The sequence below is a fragment of the Panicum hallii genome, chromosome 1 (assembly GCF_002211085.1).
Source record: "Panicum hallii strain FIL2 chromosome 1, PHallii_v3.1, whole genome shotgun sequence".
Classification (NCBI taxonomy): Eukaryota; Viridiplantae; Streptophyta; class Magnoliopsida; order Poales; family Poaceae; genus Panicum; species Panicum hallii.
In genome coordinates, this window is record NC_038042.1 from 5444420 (window position 1) to 5467799 (window position 23380).

At 38.2% G+C, this 23380-nt stretch overlaps 1 protein-coding gene across 2 annotated transcripts; it reads right to left on the reverse strand.

Moving 5' to 3' along the window:
- Positions 1 to 125: 125 nt before the first annotated feature.
- On the reverse strand, positions 126 to 21560 carry LOC112889395 (nuclear pore complex protein NUP205). Of its 2 annotated transcripts, XM_025956002.1 has the most exons (45): positions 21269 to 21556; positions 21056 to 21151; positions 19863 to 19937; positions 19659 to 19763; positions 19465 to 19575; positions 18867 to 19026; positions 18610 to 18692; positions 18375 to 18497; positions 18075 to 18275; positions 16231 to 16320; positions 15928 to 16083; positions 14608 to 14724; positions 14330 to 14536; positions 13768 to 13869; positions 13534 to 13665; positions 12161 to 12291; positions 11964 to 12083; positions 11665 to 11770; positions 10713 to 10910; positions 10506 to 10624; positions 10216 to 10366; positions 10019 to 10131; positions 9866 to 9947; positions 9685 to 9771; positions 9522 to 9599; positions 8341 to 8535; positions 7734 to 7826; positions 7554 to 7667; positions 7295 to 7453; positions 7152 to 7207; positions 7009 to 7081; positions 6720 to 6910; positions 6483 to 6615; positions 6329 to 6406; positions 3897 to 4061; positions 2656 to 2826; positions 2452 to 2586; positions 2053 to 2196; positions 1852 to 1974; positions 1664 to 1756; positions 1337 to 1459; positions 1027 to 1127; positions 787 to 906; positions 615 to 690; positions 126 to 356 (listed from the first exon to the last, which is right to left on the reverse strand). In XM_025956002.1, the coding sequence occupies exons 1-45, from the start codon at positions 21413 to 21415 to the stop codon at positions 273 to 275; spliced, it is 5517 nt and encodes a 1838-aa protein (XP_025811787.1). In that variant the 5' UTR covers positions 21416 to 21556; the 3' UTR covers positions 126 to 272. The 2 variants fall into 2 exon arrangements, 1 of the variants encoding a protein (XP_025811787.1); XR_003228097.1 differs by lacking the exons at positions 126 to 356; positions 615 to 690; positions 787 to 906; ... (1 more) ...; positions 1337 to 1459; positions 1664 to 1756 and having other exon boundaries at positions 1955 to 1974; positions 2452 to 2588; positions 2657 to 2826; positions 21269 to 21560.
- Between the last annotated feature and the right edge of the window lie 1820 nt (positions 21561 to 23380).

The following is a 23380-nucleotide window of genomic DNA, read 5'->3' on the forward strand; positions in this document are numbered from 1 at the left end:
ACATGTCAGCAGGGACCAGCCAACAGGACAGGGAAAACGCATTAATGCACGTGAAACCATGCCCATCCATATAGAATAATAGAAGACACTCCCGAACAAACAACAAACCCAGCAAACATGCCATGTAACATAAAACTGACCGCCTCGGGGCAGTCCAAGTTATTAATGTAATTCAATAAGTGAGCTAGCACAACAACAATGTTTTACATCTAGAAATCAAGCGAAGTGTAGCTATCACACAAAACACGTATATTGTACAACACACACCGCCGTCATATGGTCATGCTTCTGATGGTCATCTCTTTTAGTGTGGTCACAGATCTGTGGAACAACTTTAGACTACGTCCAACTTTATCCTGAAAAGCAAACAAATGTATTAAATTTGATGGACAAAATTAATCGCGCTTAAACACGGTTTCCCTTTAAACTCCAGTTTAATTATTGAATGATTAAATATATATTGATCTCATGGTACAAAATAGCAGTCATATTTCAACCTTACCACTTGTCCAGAACTGTGGAAGCCTATAACTGAAAGCAGAGTGAACATAACATGGCAAACTACTTGGTCCTTGGAGCAATAGTAACAATATCAATTTATGCGAACTTCATACCTCTTTAAAATGTTCAAGCCTCTCCAGTACAGGAAGTAGCTCATCAGAAAATGGAGAAAGATCTTTTGCGCAAGCCCTGCAAATGCAGAGAAAAATGTTGGATTTCTAATGTAATAAGAACAGAATCGTGAGATATAGAGCCTTTATTTACACCAATAATAAGCATTCTTACTCGTCCTGGAAATGAACAAGGAGAATGGTAATGGCACATTCCGCTATTTGAAGCAGAAGGGTTATAAGCTGATCTCGGTTCCCAGCCATGCAAGACAAATCTATCATTGCAATGTACCTCCTGCAAATAAAGAAACGTGTTACCTAATAGCACATAATATTGAAGGATTAACTAGACAAAAGCAGCAAGTGTTAGAACCAAGAATATTGCAAAGAATCTATAAGGCAGAAAAAAGGTAACCTTTTACGGATGTTATCATTGGGAGAGATGCAATCTTGCTTCATACATAACTTTATTATCTCATCGACCTCTTTTCTGGATAACTCATTCAAGTCACGAACCTAAACAACAAAATAAGACAAGTTAGCTATTGAGGAAAAAGTATGAACTACTTCATAATTCCTAATAATAGCGACCATTTCAATCAATTCTGGATCTGTCTTCCTAGTCAGGTTACGAAGCATAACTTATTTTCTCCATACTTCAATATTCCACTCAAAAGAAAATCCGCAAGTAAATTTGTGAACATGCAGGTCAGAAACAGCAATACCTTGTTTAATAGCATACATTTTTCTTCAGCTACTCTTTCTAGGGCTCGTGTTACTGAATTCAGAAGATCAGAAACCATTTGTAGTGTTGGTTGTTGTTGGTCATTATTATGGTCATACGAAACCTGCAAAACCAAGGTGTTGGGAAGACATCAGTGTCAAAGATTTCACAAAAAAACTAATCCCTGTGCCCCTTCATTTGTGCTACCTGAATTTTTCTTTTAAGAAAAACTCAACTTGCAGCACGTGCCAGAACCAAACTGCAAGTTTTTTTTTCCCTTTCTCTCTTCCTTTTTTTCATTTGATAAGGGTAGGTTTAACGTACTCACTTGAAATCGCATGTTCTTCTTTGTAGCCAGAACATACAAGTAAGATATAAGGCTGAAGCAAAGACCAAACGCTATGAATTCTGACTTCTGATTCTGGTAAGCAGCAACATGTAGAAGTATTAAAAAAAAGACGTGGGTGCATAAAGTCATCATTATAATATGTCTATTATAAAGAGGACTAGGCTTACCTCAATCATGTTGGGCGATTGCATAAAATTCAGAGACCCAAAGTCAAGGCTAAAAAGAGAATGCATCAAGGCAAATAGATCTTGGATATAGCTGCATTCCTCATTTTCCTCGTATGCCCACACCTACAAAGTTTTTAGCACCCGTGAACCTCTAAAACAGATTAAGATTGACCAAAATCAAATAAGAAGTGAACAGTAAACCTTGCTGAGAATAGAAACCACCAAGCTAAGGCGCTCCAATGTGAACAAATTAGCTCCAGAAACGTTCTCCCTTAAAATGCTATTAAAAACCGACTGATGCTGCTTTGAGAAGTCCACTATCTCTCGTACAATTTTGTTCTTCACCTGAAGTAACGCGATTCAAAAGGCCAGATTCTTAAAATGTCAGTACTATACAGCAGTAAAGATATGTAGTATCCAGTTATCATAACTAAACGCATAAAAAATAGTGTTTCCTCGTAGTTGATTGCTTGTTATAATGTTAAATTACTTTTACTGCAGAATCAGCAATGAACCACAGATAAAAATTTTACTCATTATGTTCTCCCTTTTAATCACACAATTGAATGTGCACTATACTGCCACCCAAAATCAGCTAACCTCAAGAAAATCAGTTGAGTCCACGAGCGATGTAAACGAGGTGACTATTCGCAGTACGGGTGCAATAAGTGACTTCTTCTTATCAATTTCGCCAGCCCGTTCTTTTATGATATTGGAGATTGCCCTTGAATTTCCCTGACAGTATACCAAACTGTAAGTGTGAATTCATAAAAACATTTGGTTATAATTGCAAATAAAGGGCACCTTTTTTTGCACACCCATGAGATTGCATGATGAAAGGTTTTGTAAAACACCCATGGACAACAAAATCTGAGAGCCATGATTGCCATACTGATGACTTATTCTCAGCAGTAATGAGAACTGAGCATCGACAGTGCAAAACCGTTGTGAAGATTCTGATGTGAATGACGAATCCTGAAAAACACCCATAAAACTGATGACACCACATATCAGGGTAAAATGCTAGACACAGTGACACGACAAATAGATTATCACAATAAAACCTGCATGAGGCATTCTCTAGGCAGACTTTCTTTTTATTTTGAAGCGATATTCATCGAATTATAGGTCATCTTTAGCATATACGTGTACTGCAACAGATGTTAATGAAAAATCTATGTCCAGGTTTCATAAAACAAGACACAAAGATGTTTGTGCGGTGTCTTTCAGAAAAAAACAAAGTGAGCATAAGTGCACAACTAAAGTTCAGGAAACTATGAATATGCTCGAATAAAGTTATCAATCAAATATATATCCATTTCAAGCAAGTTCCAAAATCCAAATACCTAGTATAGCAGGAAAAATATATCCAGCCTCATAATAAACTAAACATTACACTTAATTATTCAAGTTAAAGAATCAAAAACATATTTTTTTGAAAAAAAATCCCAACGTACTCGTTACAACAAAGCATAAAGCTACGCACATAAGTATAGCTCAGATAAATATGACAATGGAAAAGGCCCAAATCGCATTTGCAGCCATACTGTTTGTCGTGAAAACAAGCACAAGCTGGACCAGGAAGCTATTGACTATGACAGGAAACCTAAATCATATTCCAATCCTCTGAAATAGGATACTAAATCAATAGATAGAATTGTCTGTTATACATCCCTATTTGGAACAAGAAAATCAAAACTAGCAACCTTGGCAATTGGGAACACCCCTAGATAATTTCAACTTCAAAGCCATATTCTCCCTTCCCACCATCTACAGGAATGGCAGTCCCAACATTAACACCTTAGCCTGCACTGTGCAAGTCTTACAAGGTTGCCTACAAAAGTTCTATAATTCACCTATTTTGACATTACCCACCCAAGCATGCACAATAAGAAAAGAAGTCCACAAAGACTGATCCATTTTTCAAGAAAATCAGCAATATCAAAATGATGTGAATGCATGATAGCATGAAGTCTGCACTTGGGATCAGCAGGTTGAAAAATGAAAAAAAGAAAAGAAAAGAAAATAGCAGTGGCAGTACAGACCTTTGACAAATAGTTTGTAACATCACTTAGACATGATCTAAGAATCCCTCGACTTTGAAGCTGATTTAAGAAATACTTTTCATGATCAATACTAATTAGTGCATCAAGAACATAGAAGGAAATTGCTTTGCCAGCTTCACTCCCATGGACAGCATCCTTAGTAACCTGTAACAAGAATTAAAAAAAAACGGATTATCAGATTACCTATATGGCCAACCATTTAACTGGTTCATTTAATCATCTCCAAAACTCCTGAAGATGGGATATTGCAGTTGGTCAAAAGCATAAAGAGCATTGCACAATTAAAATATGTCTCTGGACCTCATAAATAATAATCAAGAGACATTGTATGGTAATTGAATAGTGCTAGCTGCTAGCATGCACAAGCATTTCAATTATAAAGATGCAATAGGGTTTGGCAAAAATAAGCATAATAATGTTGGAACTACTGTGCTATTATCTCAAGTCACAAATTAGATCACATTTTAAGTTTTTTTTTGCATGCAAATATACAAAGGTGTATCTCTGAGTTTCCTTAGCAAGATACAAAAATCTGTTTATTGCCTATTGCAGCATGGAAAATAGATGGATTCATTATTAATCGGGGTAAAACATGCTGACAGAAGTAGAGCAGTAACTCCATTCCTGGACTACGTGCCTAGAGCTAAAAGGACAAATGACTGGAACCAAAGGTGATGTAAAAGAAAACGGTAGGCACGAGAAGCTATCTGTTGTACAAAATTCAGAATAGTTTTGCACTACACAATCACAAGAATGTGATGTAACACACAACATGGTCTTTACTGATCTGTTAATGGCTTCATTCTAGGAACGTTTAGTTTCTGTATATCCTTAATAGAAATGTGACTGGGAATTAAACCTTGTAATCGCAATTATTTCAGAACTGCTAGGCAACTTCTATATAAACACCTGTCATGGTTGACCAGCACTACAAGTGCCAGGCTAAGCAGGTTGGCAGGTGGACCTCACCTAGGACTGCATGGATATTCTATTTAGAGTAAAATGCACCAGAGGTCCATCAACTTGTAAGAGAGTGTCAATTAGGTCCATCAACTTCGAAATTGCATTTCTGGGTCCATAAACTTGTAATTTGTGTCATTTGTGTCAGTTAGGTCCACAGACTCTGAAAGTCCATTCCTAGGTCCATAAACTTATAATTTGTGTCACCTAGGTCCATACCCCGCCACTTAATCTTCATGCACTGATATCGCACCAACATAAATCTACACGGTGCCCGCACGCTGCTGGAGTTCGACAAAAGGGTCAAATTTGAACCCTGATTTCGAATCAAGTGTATAGGGAGAGGAGAGAGGAGGGATGAAAGACTTATCTTGGAGGTTATTGACATGTATTAGGATTCAAAGGGGGGCTTACAGACTGTCATTGGTGAGTTCTGGAGCTTAGATCTAGATATGACCTCGTAATATGGGTGGAGAGCAGGGGTTGATGGCTTGGGAAAGGTGGAGGAGGTCACAAAGGGACTCAACAACATGTATACCGTGGTAGGGGATATTATGTCTTCCGTGGCGCGGGTGGCCGGATATGGTGGCGCTAGGTGTTGTGGTGAAAAATCTCGTGACGACTTTAGACGTGGGTCAACCCAGAGTGGTTCTCGGTAAGGGATTGAAAGATACTCGTGGACAGCGATATCGGGGCGACCTTTGTGGGCGTTGTAGCCACACGACTGCTCATGGATGAAGTTCATGGACCTAAAAATGCACTTTTGGAGTTTATGGACCTAAGTGATACAAATTACAAGTTTATGAACCCAAAAATGCACTTTCAGAGTTTATGGACCTATGTTTTCAAAGTTTATGGACCTAAGTGACACAAATTACAAGTTGACGGACCTAAAAATGCACTTTTGGAGTTCGTGGACCTAAATGACACACCCTTACAAGTTGGTGGACCTCTGGTGCATTTTACTCTTCTATTTATGTAATTCCTTTTATAATCGGGATATTTCAAATATGATTGTGACTAAATTGGATTATATCTATAAGATCCAATCTAGGTAGAGACGTAGAGTGAGGATGCTATCCGTAAAGGTTAAGCAGATAGAAGGGATTTCCTTCTATCATCTCTCTCCCACGGCACTGTTGGTGCAGTACTGCTCATGTCAACAATACATGCTGCTGCCCTCCTCTCATTCTCCAACCAATCTCAAGCCCATAACAATACCTTTTGCTGTTTATCTCAAATTTAGCATATTAGGGAAATGCTGCTAAAATTCCACATAATGGTTGAAATTTGGAATGACTATGGATAGTAGATGTGATGACAGGCTGAGTTAGTGATACCATATCCATGCCATGAGGCAGACGTGCTACAAATTTTACAGTAAGTTATGTTTCCCTTGCACAAACAAAAATAAACTGCACGAGTTTCACATAAACAAAAGAATGGCTTACCAAATCGACGATAGCTTGAGCTTCCTTCCTTATGATGGAAAAGTTGGCCTGTACTAATTCATTGTGCTCCTTGAGAACCTTTTAAAAGCCAAAAGAATGATAAGGCAAGAGTCACATTACAAAGGGGGAAAAAAGTAATGCAACAGAAAAGGACCTTTTGAAGAGTGAAGTCATCATCATCGGCCTCTTGTTCCTCCAGTAGCAAGAACCGTAGAACTGATGGAGGGACATCAGAGTCAAGAATGCTACGACAATACTGAAAATAACTCAGTAATAATGCATATTGTCTGCAGAAGACGATTAAAGGTCAGTATTCACAGAAGGGACGGAGAAGGTGTGAAGCAAGGAGTGGGTTAGTGGTGCTAAAAGTCACCAACTACAATGAAGTTACCGTCTTCTCAAGGTTTCAGATGATTCGTTTCTTAGTATTGCCGTCACCAGCTTGAATAACAATGAGTTACAAGCAGCATTTGGTAGCTGCTTCGACGAAATAATGTCAAGGCAAGTAACCGCATCAGAATCTGCACCAGCTGGGCATATGAATCTTTCATCGCGCAGTTTAGCCATACAGGTCAATGATACCTTAAAATGACCAACAAATTAAATTGAGAACACAGATACAAAGGGTATGGTGCTTGATTAAGACATTAGTGTTTGCTACATAACAACATGCTTCTCACATTGGTTAAAATATATGCCATTTTCACTGAACAATCTGGAGATGTTGTTGCACTCAATGAAGCATCAAGCAGCCTGCATCAAGCAAGATTAGTACAGTTATCCAAATTTTTTAAAATTTTATGTGAAGGGAGGCACAACTTACTCAAACAATAGCTGAGAACGGTCATCAAGTAATGACATTCTTCTTGATACAGCAACCTAGTTTTCACAAATAGTAATCAGCATATCACATAAAATTTTCCAGCCTACACAAATGATAAGCCAACAAGCAAATACACAACTCACTTCAACAATCTGTGACCAGCCAGTCAACATGTGAAGTTGGGCAGCCTGCTCTTCAAGATTTTTATTATATCGCCAAGCCCATTTCAGCAAATGATGAACTGATTCTTTTAGTTCACTTTTCTCAGGCTCGCTTAATTGTGAGTTCAATTCTTGTGATATCTGACAAAATAATAGATCCATCAAACACAAAATCATTTTTGAAGTGATCATTTTTAAAGAAGTATAACATAACAAGGATGCATAGGAATGGACATACAACCTGGAGAAGTTTTCCATGAAAAGCATCCAGATCAATCAGTCGATCACCTCTCTCTGAATAATAATATACACCACCAAATTCACATGTCGCAGAGTTCCTTAGGATCTCCTCAATCTGTGCATACCAAAACCTAATGAGAACTAAAAAGAACTAAGGAACTGGAAGGTGTAAAGGGCATACCTTTGATTCAACTCCCAGGTTGGAAAGCAGCTGTGGATACTTCATTGAAGTGTCCGGACATCTGAACTGTAGAACCTCAAGCAAGTCCAGAACCTAGGTGCAAAGTTACAAGTAATATAAGGTTCTGGAGCATGGAAATGTAGATAAAATACCACATTTGAGCACTTGACCAGAACCATGAAAGCTTAACGAGGTTTTAAACCCCCACATTTGAAACTAGTATACAGAAAAAGGTTAGCTTAACCAGCATAACCAGGCTTTGCTCAACGAAGCTTCGCACAAACAAAACTTAAGGGCTAAACAATCAAAGTATAAGACACTATTCATTCATCACCAAGAAAAAAAATAACAAATCCTTTGTCCCAAGCAAGTTGGGGTAGGCTAGAGATGAAAATATGAATGCAACAAGAGGTATGACCAACAAGATATAATAAAAGTTAAGAAGTAGAAGGTATTGAGAATAATGATGATGATAGAAAAAGCAGATCAATAGGCTAAGTCAAGGATCGGGCATGTGGATTGCTGATTTCCACGTTCTCCAATCCAAGGATGATTCATCAACTAGGGAAAAAAGCCAAATGAGAAAAATGCAGATGCCATATGTTACCTTATTTCTATTTGCTGGTTCATTGCCAATGCCAGTTGAAGCATCACGTGAATGGACCAAACTTGTACTCTGGAAGTTATCGGCACACTGACCAAAAGTATGATAAAGAATAGCCACGCATGCTTCCCGGTACGCAGGTGACGATATATCGGATAGATGTAATGCCAGTGCTAACATCTTTAGCAACCATGCCCTCTGAAAACAAAGAAATCATGGTTTCAACAGAATGAAAAATACCAAAATAGATATAGCAGGCAACAATCAAAAGCAATAGATCCCTAAAAAGGCATCTAAATTTGCCGTCCAAATGCAATTCTATAGTAGCAGAATTTCAACATTTCAAATATGTGCCCTTATATTTCAGGAGCATTGTTACCAGTGTGCCGATGTGGTGCCAAGGTGCTCGAAGCCAGGGATGACCCCCCCCCCCCCCCCCCCCCACAACAACACACACACACCCCTGTCAGCTCACTTTGCTCCCATATGGCACAGCCAAGGGAGGGGCAAGTTCTTGGAGGTAAAGATTATTGGAAAGACAGGTGGACCGCATCACCATCCACAGCACTCCAAGATCCAATCAAAACCCTGGTTGCGATCTTGTTTCAAGTCAAGGACTAAGACATTGAAATGAGATAAGCAGCAAGGTAATGCATGAGTTCAGCATGAGAAGGGGATGTTGGGACTGGGGGTCAGCTGGGCCAGCATGGTGAGATCGCCTTCCCCTCTTCTTCTTTTTTTCCTTTCTCTTCCGTATGTACCCTCCTCAGCCTTTTGGCCATATGGCATCGCCACAAGTAACAAGGCATTGTTCAAGAGTGCAGGACTCCAGATGATCCAGTCAAGAGGGCAGCTGATCAGCAATTTGATAACTATAATGTTCTAACTTCCAAGAGTTCAGTTCCTACTTATGAAATGTAGCACATCCACAGAAAATGAATAGCAGAAAACAACAGTGGCTATCCAAACGTGGCAGACATGTCGAATAAATCACCATGTATTCTGATTTTGATATCCATTTTCTGTTCAAAAGCTTTATGCAATGTATCAAGAATAATTCAAATATAAGGTTTATTTTACAGTATGTTGGAATCATAAAACACTAACCATTTGTTGCACTTCTATTAGTTTCTGCATGTTCTCCAAACTAAAATTTTGGCGGAAGATGGAAGCTCAATGTATACCTCATGGAGCATGCTGATACGAAGAGATTGGTTGGTGTTCCTTTTCGGAAGTGGTGTAACTCCAATGGTTCCAACATGCTGACATTAGTGGGCAAGGAAAATATAAGTTCTAATTGAAACTTTTAGCAAACAATGATTCAAAAGAACAGAGAAGAATGAAAACCTTAGAAAAGAACTGGTACTTCTTTGTACTCAGGAGATCCATAACAGGTCCGCAAGTTAAAGGGTCAAGACATAACTCGTACAGAAGCTGAATTCAGAAGGAGAGAAAAATGTAATGTTATGATATAAAAGTAAATAAGGTGGAAAATCTCATATCTGACTACTAAGCAAAAATACCAAACCTGAAAACTGAACTCGTGCAGTAAGGCATTTATATCTGGCTTTGTCACCTTTTCAAGATTGTCAAGAATTACCTTCAAACAACTGAGATATAACGAGGTGAGTTCAATTAACAAAGTATATCATTAAACATAAAGGCACAGTCTGGAGCTAACCTATAGTGAGATTTTGGTTTTAGAGCAGTTCGCTCAATGGATCCATTGACATCAAATCTCAAGAGCAAATGTGTTATGTTTGGAGCTGGACGACAAATATTGTCCACAAGCAACTGCATATATGATTGACTAGCATAATTAAAACACAGGTCAATAAATAGCTCAACAAACAAGGTCAATGGGAATGAAATCACAACCTGCAGTATTAGAACTCCAATATCATCTTTTGTGTCCTCTATAACCTGAAAATCATCAAACCGGAACTCCAAGCAAGCGGCATAATCTTCTATTACAGTTTTTCCAACGTCAGCTTCCAGAAGCAACTGTACCAGGCCAACTATTCTAGAACTGCCATAAATAAATAAGTTGTAAGAACATATATAAGCAAACTAGCACACTTGAATTCATTACAGAAATTTCATGTCTTAATATTGAACAAGAACTAGACACGCAGCAAAAGGAAAAAATAAAAATAATTTGGATATACCTCAGGATGCCCATAATTTTTATTGAACACTGTTGAATTTGGGGAAGATAGTCATATCGTATAAACTCTAGCAATGCTATTATCTGCCTATGATTTTTTGCTAAAATAACATCCAATGGCTGCATAATCCATAAAAAAACAGAAAAGCAATTAGATGAAGATATGGCCAGGCAAAACCCCACAACCAAAATAAGCAAAGTACAAAACCTGGTAGAGCGGCCGGAAAACATCGGCAAGAGCCAGATCTTTCTCCATAACAAGAATAAATATTTCAAGAGATAGATGGACAGTTTTCTCCAAAAGAATACCATATGTTTGGGTAGTCCGCTCATTGATAATAGAGTCAACACCCACTAATATTATGTTCATGATATTGCGGAATGCAACTTTCCCACTCATGAAATCCTGGTAAGAATTCCACAACCACAAATTATTCATAATGTACAACTAGAGGTGAAATAGAAACTGATGCAAAAATGTTATATCTTTAAACAGACATATATATCTGGGATAACATGCACTCCACAAAGAAAACAAGCAAGCAAATCCACTGAAGCAAAGCATATTAGTACAGGTAATCTGAAGGATAAAAACACATACTTATCTGCTAAAAAAGAAAAGGTTTTTTAACCAGAGCATCACCATATAACTGGGAATGAAAAATCAAATTGCAATACATTCCAGAAAGTATTGCTATTTTTTTATGGTATTGCTATTTATTTTTTTAGATGATACTATTCCTATGAAGATAGTATATGTAGAAAGAAAGCTCAATGTAGTGCTATCTCGCCTACAGTTGTGAATATAGTAGAACAATATGAATTCATGTATGTTTATAAGCAATATTCAGATAAGTTTTCAGCCATCCAAGTTCCATATAATGCAAACAATAACTCAATAATATGATGCTGCAAACATGCTAAATACCTTCCAATACTAGCTACGGAATATTATACACACATCGCTAAAGGATCACTGTTCTAGACTCCTGACATCAAGTAGGGAATCTGTAGTAAGGACTGCGCGATGTTCACAATGAAAAGTTGCTCCCATTGCAACATGATGGTCAATGAACTTCCAGGTACAGTAAATAATCCAACATTGAGCATATGTAATATGTTAGCAGTTGGCACTTCTCAAAATCAGTACATGGACATACTTTGAGTAGTTCTAGCAGAGGGAGCTGTCTCTCAATGGATGAAGGGGCTGATGTGTTAACAGAAGCATAAATGTCATCATCATTTATGTCATACATGCTCAAAACCCTGTAAAAACAATAGCCAATTTGTTACTGAGTGCACCACTGCATTTTATGGCAAACAAAGCAAGAGACTGGAAGATCAAAGAAACTATCCCAGATAAAAAGGGATATCTGGATCAAGGGTTCATATTCCATTGTTCCCTATTCCAAAAAGAAAAAAAATAATTTTCAAACAAAAAAATTCACACTCTACTCACATGCGGAAATGCTCCAGGCAGGCAAGTGCAAGCTCCCATTTTTCCTGAGGGTCAGCGTAGGCTCTTTGAGGAAAAGGACCAAAGACATCCTCATAAACAAACTTAAAGATACCCATGAACCTGTTAGAAAATCGTATCTTACTCTCAGAAAGTGTTGAAGGTCAGGAAATGACAATAACTAGTAAAAAAGTAAGCACCTCCGGCCTTTGTCACTTATGTTTCTTTCTTCTGCAATAAGTGCATTGATCAATTTGAGAAAAGATATGGTCGAGGGGTAACTCTCCCTCCTTGCTTCCACTTCATTCAACTCAAATCGCATATCATAGATCTGCCGCCAACATAGAAGAAACATCATGCTGAATTGAGATTATAGTGATATTTCATATGAGCATGGCAGACTAGTAGATTGTATGTCAGATTCTGCTAAAGGTTGACTTTACATCCAAGATCAAACAAAAGAAAGAAAAGCACCTAGCATGAAGGGTTTTGCAAGCATAGGTTGAATTCAAGTGTTCCGTGTATTTGTTGCCCCATATGTTGAAGCAAAAACAGACGAGCAAAAACGAATCGAGTAGCATTATCAACAATTCAACACTTTTTTGTTGCTGCTTTCCAATGCATCAGACGACGGGCACCAAAGCCTTCCAATAGAGGAAGCTGTAGTTGTTTAAGACTTAAGAAGCAGACCTTGTTTCACCTAAGTGTAGTGTTAACTTTGCCATTAAGAACATTGGGGGATTAGGCAACTAATAAAATGCACCTCAACAAACTTTAGTGCTACTTTCCAGTGCATCAGATAATGGGCATCACCTAGAGGAAGCTGATCATTTCAGAATAGGATCTTGCATCACCTAACTAAAGTGTTTGCCAGTTTTGACATAGATAACAGGCATTCTCACAAAGTTGTGGCTCCAGAGACTGAATATAAGATAACCAAAACAAGATAACATAAAGAAATATACATCATAGTAAAATCAGATAAACTGAGAAAATAGTGCCGAGTCATAACTAAACCAAACATAGCATCTAGCTGCCAGCACTAAGGGAAAAGGTAAGATCAAGGTGCAAGATTGGCAGCTATATGAAATAATTAAATGTATAATTACGAATACAGCGCAGGTTCATTGTTTGTCGCAACAGAAAAATAAAAATATTTGTATACCAGGTTAATTTACGATAAACAGTACTTCATCAACATATGTAAAAAGATGAAAATAGGTTTTTTTTAATTTCTTTCTTTATACTCCCTCAAACAATAGTGTGGCATTTGGAGTTGCATTCAATCAACACTGACCATAAATATCGTTGTTAACATCACAGTTTAACTTTTCAAAACGGTGTAGTTAGATTTTATCTTGAAAAAAACTGTCTCATAATGTATCAATATTACAACTTTGCTATATTTTACAATAGCAATTAGTGGTCAAACTAGTGGGTTGGTGGTTGTGCCGATGTCCAAAACGGCACTTTTGTGACTTGAGGAAGTATGTTAGTTTGCTTGAGGACCAAAAAATGAATTAGAAAGTAGACAGTAAATATAGGAAATTAATGAAACGGTAAACATATGTACCTGGGTTGCTGTATGGTGGCCTACTGGAGCTGTAACCACCGGAAGGTCATATTGCTCAAGATAATTCCAAATAGCATCTTTTAGTAGGGGTGACACTTTGATAAATGCAGCTATTGAATTTCGCAAAGCCCCCTGCATATGATTCAAGATCATGTTACGAGAAATCATAAACGCCACCCAACCAAACATTAAAAAACAGATGTACATATGTACTCAGAACATAAAGGCTTGTACCTTCAAGTACGGAGGCACATTTTCATAGCTTAGAAGCTTAAATAAAGGTTCAATGTCAGGGAACCATTTCCTTCGTTCCATAGGATTCCCATTTTCCACAACCTACAGCATGTTCACAGTTTCTTTAGTCAAAACAGCAACAGTAATCTATATAACATTATGCATGACGAAAAGAGCATTTTATAACACACATAGCATCTGATCAAAGTGTTGCTACTTAGTACACATTTATGGCCAGTACAGCTGAGGGACCAGAAGAGTTTTGTCTCAATGAAAATTCTACTAAGTTTCCAGAACCTCGATATAGAGCTGTAAGCATGTAAAAGAACCTACTCAATGGGTTATAAGATAAGAAAGATTGAGAATTTGCTAAGACAAAGGCTGATTCAATTTCTGATTTTTCAAAGAAACATGTGATATAGCCATAGAAAATGGAAGGTAACGCTGAAACTAATATACTCGTATAATGATTCCAAAATCATCAGAAGTGCAAGTTTTACTGTGAACACTGCTAGGCAAGACAAGCAAAACAAATGAATAAGAAATGCAAGAAATTTCACACCTTCTGAAGAACTGCTAAATAAGCAACAAGTGCCTGTGCATCCCCCTCAGGAAAATCAGGTAGTATGCTTGCAGAAGATTGAATGGATTTTTTAAACTTCTCCTCATAGATAGATAAGCAATCAAACAAAGTGCTCCACCCAACTGAGCGATAAATTTTTCCCTGAAGCAGCTCATAGACTTTGGCAGCACCAACTTCAGTGGAAGCCTGACAAGTCCAATAGTTCAGTCACAGAAAAAGATGAAAAAACCAAACAGAGCAGTAACCATAATGCATACCAAAGTACTGAGAAGTTCAAGGAAGGCCACAAGAGTTTGTGTGTTAGTATGGTCTTCTCCTGCATATATAACAAAGGTCCACAGTTCCTCGTTTCCATGCACTAGCTCAGGCTCTTTCTGATGAGCACACACACACACAAAAAAAGATGTGATTATCATACAAACTTCTCAAACCAAAAGCAAAGTAAAAAAGAAGAGCATGTGAGACATCATTCAAATAGCATGCCTTATTAACAACAAGGCTAATTAAAGAATGTGTTCAGCAGAAATGAGATAACCTTTTTGGATCTAGTGCACTGTCAAAATTTATTTACTATTGCAAGTACATTTGTAAGATCAAAAAATGGGGTTTAAAGTGGAACCCAAGAAAACTTTAAACTTAACAAATAAAAATGCATTATCATCCTTTTGGTGATCACAATTACAACAGATGGAAGTAGTTACTAGACTAGAGGGAAGAACATTTCTTAACCTTGAATCGAAACCAAGGCCAAGGCTCACCTTTGATGAAGCACTTAACAATGTCCATAAAATATGCTAAATATAAAGTGGCAAACAAAGTAAGAAATTACAAACTAGCTTAGCCACATAATAGCCTGACAAGTTAGCCGGCAATGAGACAGACCAGGCTCTTTCATAATGAACTCCATTGAGGCCTAGCAAAACTTGTTTGATGCATACCAAGATTATAAAAAGTCTATCAAACATTCAAACTAAAGGTTGCATTCTACTATGAAAACTAACTGTGGTTGAATTAGATGTGTCAATAACATCTCATCACATTCTTGAACATAAATACGAGTGTCTGACTGACCCGAGACTATCCAACATGGTAAAAGAAGCATTGGTCCTGGGAAATGACACTCAAACTCGGACACATGTTGCTGGAATCTGACTCGGATTTGAATTCTGGTGTTCAAAGAACACTTGATAGTCATGCAATTTATGGTTCCTATGCCCCAGAATGGTATATGGAACGTGTGTGTACACCCCAAAATAGATCATGAGCACAATGTTGTGTGCACATGCAAAATGTTTGTCCATTTTGCTCAAGACACAAAGAAGCAAGAAGAAAAGCGATGCAAGAATAATGCATGATGCAGCATTCCATTTCTACATTTTTTTCCTTGCAACAATGCACTGCAACCGTTGTCTTGGGAAGCACTATCAGCTTTTCCATTAACAAGTGGTCACAGAAGATTATCATTATAAAACAGAACAAGCTCACACATGAGGATGCAACACCCATGTCAAGCTAAATCAATACATGTTTTCAGGCTCCCTGATTTGATTTGACTATATGAATGGCAGAAGCATTACCTGATAGATTTCTCTAATTAGTTCCAGCAAGGATACAAAAGGCTCATTAGTAGGCTGACCACCTTGTTCCCCATTTCTAGCAGGATCTTCTCGATGATCTCGCGGTGGCCCATATGGACTGAGGGCAGTCATTGCTTTTTTCTTAATTTCCTTTATCTGTTAATTAAAGAAGATAACATTATCATTTTTGCACAAGTAATTAAGTTACTTGGCACGTAATCCCAATCGTAGATCTCTATCAGCTGCAACACAGGAAAATAGATAATATACTAGGTTATTATGGTTCCAAGAAGTAACTCTAACCTTATCTCTAGAAGTTGGGTGGGAAATAAAGCACATCATTAACTTGTGTGTGTAGCCAGTGTACATGTAGACAATATCCTCATCATCATTCTGCATTAGATGAGAAAAAATAAGGATAACCAAGAAAAATATGGTAATATCATGTCTGGATAAAATATGTTTGACATTGTTGGGAACGAACTTTGACCACTAATATCCGAATTATCAAAATTGACAACAAGAAATACTAGAACTTTAGGACCAACCATGATTTTACATATATTAAGGTGTGTCGATGTGTCAGATCGAGATCAACAGGGTACAAAGTGCAAAAAAGATGCATAACCGCACATGGTGTGTTTTGTTGCCTATACAAAGGGTCAGGATGAAATTATACAATTTTTTGGATGCTTGGTTAGGTCACCCTGCCAGCCTGCCCTATGTAGATGTTTGGTTGGCAGCAGAAAGACAAGACACATAATACAACGTGAAAAACAAGGCATCACCATGGCGTATATTTGCAGAAATATACTCTACTAGCCCTTAGTTTTTACCTTTATACTTTCATATACACAAATATCACCTAATAACCACCTGTCATTAACTAGTAAACACGGCTAGCGGAACCTGCTCTCCCGCTAATACATCTGGCTGGCATAGGTCCTTGACCTGACCTCTTGCAGGCGACCAAACACGGCTTCAACTGCTGTAAATTAATACGGCCTAAGCAAGCTCCACTCGTGGACTTATATCTGTTTTGGTCGAGCAGAAGCATATCACATTTTAGGATTTGGACATGAATACTCCGTAAAGCATATTTTAACTAGATACTTTGTAACACACAATCTTTCTGATTTCCACGCACTCCTATCCAAAGTTACCTAAAGAATTAGCTCTGGTACCTTCGAATTGGACTGTGTAAAATCAGTAATCGACATGCCCAAACCTGCGAATCATGACCTTTGATATTCATCCGCCTCTACCATTATTATTATACTTTTATTACTATTATTAATACCTTTTACTTTTTATTCTCTATATTTGTGATTTCTTGTTTAGATGAATCTTAGATTGTCAAATCATTCATGTCCAGATCTTCCCCTAGTTATCCAGGCATCCTAATCTACCAACAGTGTTTCATAAACTCAAATCCCAAGCAAGATACAGAAATAAGGATAGCTTATGCTTCACAGGGAAATAGGCAAGCATCTTCTCGCAATCAGGATGGATGTGAAGCTTTTCTCTGCACAGAGTACCAACATATACCTCATAGTTTGGGCATCAACTACGGATAACAGGAAGAAAAGTTAATGAAGTACATGTACGACATTCATAAACTCATTCATCAAGCTTTTCCTTCTTAGTTTCTTACGTCCTGCTCCCCCTACTATCACTCCACACTTCCGCAGTATGAGGTTTGGAAAAGATCAACAATATCAGATAATAAATATGCTTGAATTTCGAGAGCACAAGGATTCCGAAATCAGTGAGATAAAGGTTATGAGTGGAATGAAGTTAGAGACAGCAACTAAAAAACTAATGGAAAGAACAGAATTCAACTAAATAAAGATGAGCCGCTGTAGCTTTGCTTCTAGCACGCCTCGGCGAAAATCAAACTAATATAATTTGGTAGAGGCAACAGATAAGCATGACAAAACAGAAGGGACATATACCGAGAAACATATGGGAGGCAAGATTACGTGGACATATTAGAGGATTCTTTTTTGAAACGATAATGTAATACGTACAGAACATAGACTATTTCAAACTTCAAAAAATAATTAGTTATTTGCACAACCAGCAGGACCATGAATAATTAAGCATGGAGTTGAAAGAGATTGCATTGAAATACAGATTTTCGATACCTGGTATGCAGCTGTTTTCAAAACTTGCTCCAGCAAAAACTCAAAAGAATTTTGACGACAGATAATTTCCAGACATGACCAAATATCTGAAATTTCTCTTGAATTACTTCGATCTTGAGTTAGCATCAAATGAACAGACCATGCAAGTCGCACAACACCAACAAATCCTTCAACAGTCATATTGTTTCCTGTCCTCATCACCTGAAAAAAAAATCATAGGTTGCAATGGTAAAAAAAATGCTGTATGTTCAATCAAAGTATTAAACAGTGATTAGTGAAAATACATAAATTAAAGCTTACAAGTTCATGAAATTCATGTCTAAATGAGGAATCATACGATGACAATGATCCTTTCTCATGAGAAGTACTTAGGGCATCAGAAATAAAAGTTGCTACAAGAGAAAACAGAACTCCATAGGTGATCTGCAATGATGAAAGTAAGTAAGCTTTTGTTTGACAACAACCATTATACAGATCTGCACAACATGTCTACAACCATTATATCATTCCAAAGTAACTTGTTCAAACTTCAAACCTGAAGCTCCACACTTGTATTTTGATTTGCTTCAGCTGCACAGTCTTTCAATATTGAAAATGCATCCTTAACCTCCTTGGGGCCTAAATGAAGTTGCATAAAGCATTATTGTTTGCTTTCCATAAAGTGACATGAACAAAAGGTAACACACACACAGCAAGTAGGCTGATGCACGCAAATGAATGATTAAAATCACTTGGTAAGTGCTAGAAAAAAAATCATTTGATAAAGGCCATACAACTGAAGGTTTAGCTTACTCATTAGTTTAATAAGTGCAGAAAGAGCAAGGCAGTGGCTTAAACTTAATCTCTCTCTCGAGACTATTGCCCTTCTTTCCACAAGAGCACCTCTGAAGTCAAGCACATATCGCTCAGAGCTTGGTCGGCCAATTCCAGCTGGTTCTTCACGGTTCAACTCCTTTTATGGAAAAAGTAGTTATACCTCAGTCATCATTTCCCACAAAGAAAAAATACTAAACTTTTGGAGCATTTTTTAAACAGATTTTTTAGCTGTACTGGTTGCTAAGAAATAGCTGGAACGAAGAATGAACTAGCTTAGGATATAACAGCAAATAAAACAATGAACAAATGAACAGGGACAAGCTAGCAACTCAAGACCAACATAAGCCCACCTAGCTTAGCGCAAAATCTCTACCTCTGTCCTTGTACACTATTTAACATGTATTTAAGCTTTTTAAATTTAAACTTGAGCTCAAAGGGTTAATTCAGAACCATTATTTGAAGAAGATCTGAGTTTACTGGATATGGCCTTAAGCTCACCGTGGTCATTTTATTTTAATATTCATTGAATAAAAGGCATGCATAGGGTATATATTCAAGTGTCATCAGGTCCAACCTTTACAAGCGCAATTATCCTTTGCCGGAGACCATCATTAAATAAAGGCTGCAATTGCTCTTCAATTTCAGACATTAGATCAGCATCAAGACCTTGGTCAAGTGCAACAGACTACAAAAGATGAAAGAAAAACATCAAATCATCCTTCAAGTCAAGTTATTCTACAACTGTAATCAAAATGATTAGTAGATTACTCGCAACAGAATGTACAACGAGGTTATAAGATCCCTTCTCTCCATGTACCAGAGGCCAGCTGCAAGTCTATATATTTCCAATGGTTCTCGACCATACAAAACCCACTGCAAAATCACCACCGTGAATGCATGTAAGATGGTCAGATAGCAATCCAAACATGGCTGACAATAGAATAAGAAAAAGTTCGATTCTGCAAAGAATACCTCTCTGTTAGCATCAACTAGCAAACGAACACACTCAATCTCATTAAGATTGAGTTCATCACTCAACTTAAGGGCCTGAAAAACACAGAGATGCAGATTTAAGTCTTGAAAAAAGCAAAAGTGAAACTACTACATACTGCTGTCATAAATCAAAGGGCGTAAGTAGATTTATAAACAAAAAGATAAAGCCGTGCCCTCATGGGGATTCATAGACACAAGTACAACCACAGAAAACATTACAGATCTGAGCCTCAGGAATAATTAAGAGAGTGTGATAATGATTTGTGGGTTCAACCACAGGTAAGAATCCAACCAGCACAGTAGAGTGCGGAATATATTGTACTTGTTTTCTATCACAGATTTATCAATTAAAGGAAAAGGAAGGACATCATAAGTCATGCAGTAAACTTGTTGCACAACTTAAAGCATGTGATATGAGAAGATAAAGCCTACAGAAAATTGGAGCGGTAGTTTGAACATTGCTCTTTGCTTAACAGTAACAATGTAGCATCAAGCCAGGAATCTATGAGCCTAGTCATACACTCACACTTTTACTACCTGGTGCCCAAGCTAGCAACATCCTAGCATTTAATTAGCAAGGTATTGATGTGATAAACACATTATTTTCCCATTCGTGTCAAGATGGTCAAATGTGGTCTCGGTTCATCATCTTAGGCTAGGTGCTACCAAGTACGAAAAGTAAACCTATCTGTCCACAGAACATTGTAGTAGAAACCACAACCAACCATCATCCTCAAAAGAAAAAAGAATCACCAGACCGTAATCCTCCATAATATAAAATCCTATAGTACTATAACACAAAGAAAATTGAGCTTCACCATTTCAAATGTTTGATACCAAACCACTGATACTGAGAAAATGAAATATTGAAGTAAATCATAGCTCATCTCAGCCGAAGTAAGAAGTCACATTGTTACAAATGACAATCTCATCTATTGGAGACTAGTTTTTTTTTTGAGATATATTGGAGACTAGTTCAAAAGTACAGGTTTGCACCGAGATGTACCAACTCCTAGAGTGCCATTCTCATTCTAAAGCTCCAATCAAGAAAACAAGCATTCACTCGGAGCTTATCCTGAACAGTACAATTAAGCAACTCGTGCGCACACCCTGGGCAAAACTAGCTAAATGATTGTGAATCCACAAATATATTGGGGAGGAAGGGAGCTTACAGTCTGCACATCAGTGTCGTCGAGAGTGATGGGCGGCATGTCCGGCAGCCGCACCTCCTTGCTCTCCACCTGAGTCCGGTCGGACGCCTTCGGCCCCTGCCCACACACACAGAAAAAGATGCCCAGACCCAAATTAAGCAAACCCGAGTCACCAGGCGGCACCGGCGAATCCTAGCACACAACCAAGCGAATGTCCGGCACAGGGGAGCGCACCGGGAAGGAGAGGAGCGCGCGGAACGCAGGGGCGGCATCGCGGACGGCGTGGAGGAGCTCCACGCGCTGCGACGGCGACGGCGGCGCGGGGCCGAGCAGCGCCGCCTCGAAGACGGCCAGGAGCTCGCGCGGCGGAGGCGGCGCCATCGCCGGAGAGCAAACCCGCTCGCCGGCCGGAACCCTAGCGGGGAGTCGGCGGTGGTCGGCGAAATGGGAGGGGAACTGAAAGCGATTTAAAACCCTAGTACACGAGCACGGGGCGGCAGGCGGGCGGGCTTCTGGGTTTTGGGCGCTCTGTGTTTTAGCGACGGGGAGACAAGCTGTGTGGTCGCGTAGCAAGACGCACGACGGCGGCCAAGGCCGTGGCATCTGGGCCGTTCGCAACTTTTCAAGGCTCGCCACGCGCCGTCCGAAACAAGTGAGGTTTCCCATTTGCGTAGATGGATTCCTCAAAAAAAAACTGCGTAGATGGATGGCCGGATGGGTAACAATGAGAACTCGAATGTTTATCGTACCTTTCCTTTCTAAGGACTTTCGTGTGAAATTCCTTCCTGCGCCACCCAAAACTAGTGGAATTTTTGCAACTTGTAATAGAAAAATTGAGCCTGCCAAAATGAATTTTAACAAATGAAGGTGTTTTGAATTATTTTGTAGGAATCAGAAAAATATAGTAATTATAATAGTGAGGCTAAAACGTAGGATCATGTTTCGGACCAATGTATTACAGCACCCAATTTAAGAGGCGTTAGATCTTTCTTTTAAGATTTGTGCTGAAAGTTAATTAGTAAAGTCCTTGAGTTAGTTAATATTTAAAGCTAATAGGGTGGGGCTAAGGAACATTCAAATAGATTTGTTTTTAGATTGTGATCGTCCCTCCACTTTCTTTGAAACAATAACGCATCAAGTCACCAACTAAGGAATAATGCATATGTTAACGGTGAATATGGTTAAAGAAATTCTATTTTTGTAGTTGGTCTGAGAAATGAGATATAATTAGTTATTAGTCTCTAGCTCTAACTTTAAATGACTTTGTGAAGAATGAAATTAGGTAAGCCACCATGTTACTTTTAAGTAAATCTATCGTATAGATGAGAGAAATGTTTCTATTTTACCAAGTCTTGCTTTCATAATGGAGAATAGTATGGGTAATGAATTTACTTCTCCAACAAATGCCCCACTGCATAAAAGATGTGTCTCAACCAACTTCAGATAAGTGGATTGATACATCTATGCCACGTAATTTCCTACTCCAGAGACAATGACACGTCAATAATGGAAAACAATAATGGTAGAACTAAAGAAGGTAGTGACTATGTAGATCATACTATACCCATACTTCCATGGTTCCAACATGCATTCTCTAGGCTATAATAAAGGACTAGTTTCTCATGCAACGAGCAACATCATGCCAAAAGAATAGGGAAACATTAATATGATGGTTGCTACAATTATCTCTATTTTGCTCCCTGACATTGAAACAATAACAAAACATACACATGGAAGAAATTTTTAGCGTAGACTTGTAACAACATCATGGCAATATTCATTGTTAAATATATTATTTGTGTGGTTATTTCAAGAATTATGATGGTGGTTGAATATTTGATCATAGCTACAACATGTAATTGACTCGTTTGATTGAGGAATGTCACAAGAAAGTCTCTTATAAAATGTGAGCAGTGCTCCTATCTCTACTAAAGGGTGATTTGATAATGGAAGAATAGTGATGAAAAGTTTATTTCTGAAACAATTCTTACTAGCAAAGTTAGATTTATACACCAATGCCATGTAAGTACCTCATATGAGTGCATGACATGTCATCCATGTAAAATCATGCGACACAACGCCCAAAAAAACTCTAAAAAATGCAAAAATGAAGATGTCATCAATCACTATCCATGGATCGCAAGGTGATCCAAGGCTCCAACCATGCTTGCCTTAGCCACCATCTCAAGCTCCACATGAAGCATGACACCAGGGGCAATGCACGGTGAGTGAGAATGTGTCATACACGCACCACACTTGCCCTCACAATGCACACAAGACCTATAACTCAACAACCGTCTAGAACATTGCCTCACACATGACAATGCCATTTTTACATAAAAGCAT

Excerpts from the sequence above, each read along its gene's own strand:
- LOC112889395 (XM_025956002.1), bottom strand. The coding sequence starts at position 21,415 with ATGGCGCCGCCTCCGCCGCGCGAGCTCCTGGCCGTCTTCGAGGCGGCG. Across the intron at positions 19,576-19,658 it reads CGTTGTACATTCTGTTGCGA|TCTGTTGCACTTGACCAAGG; the intron begins GTAATCTACTAA and ends CATCTTTTGTAG. Across the intron at positions 10,132-10,215 it reads TTGGAGTTCTAATACTGCAG|TTGCTTGTGGACAATATTTG; the intron begins GTTGTGATTTCA and ends TCATATATGCAG.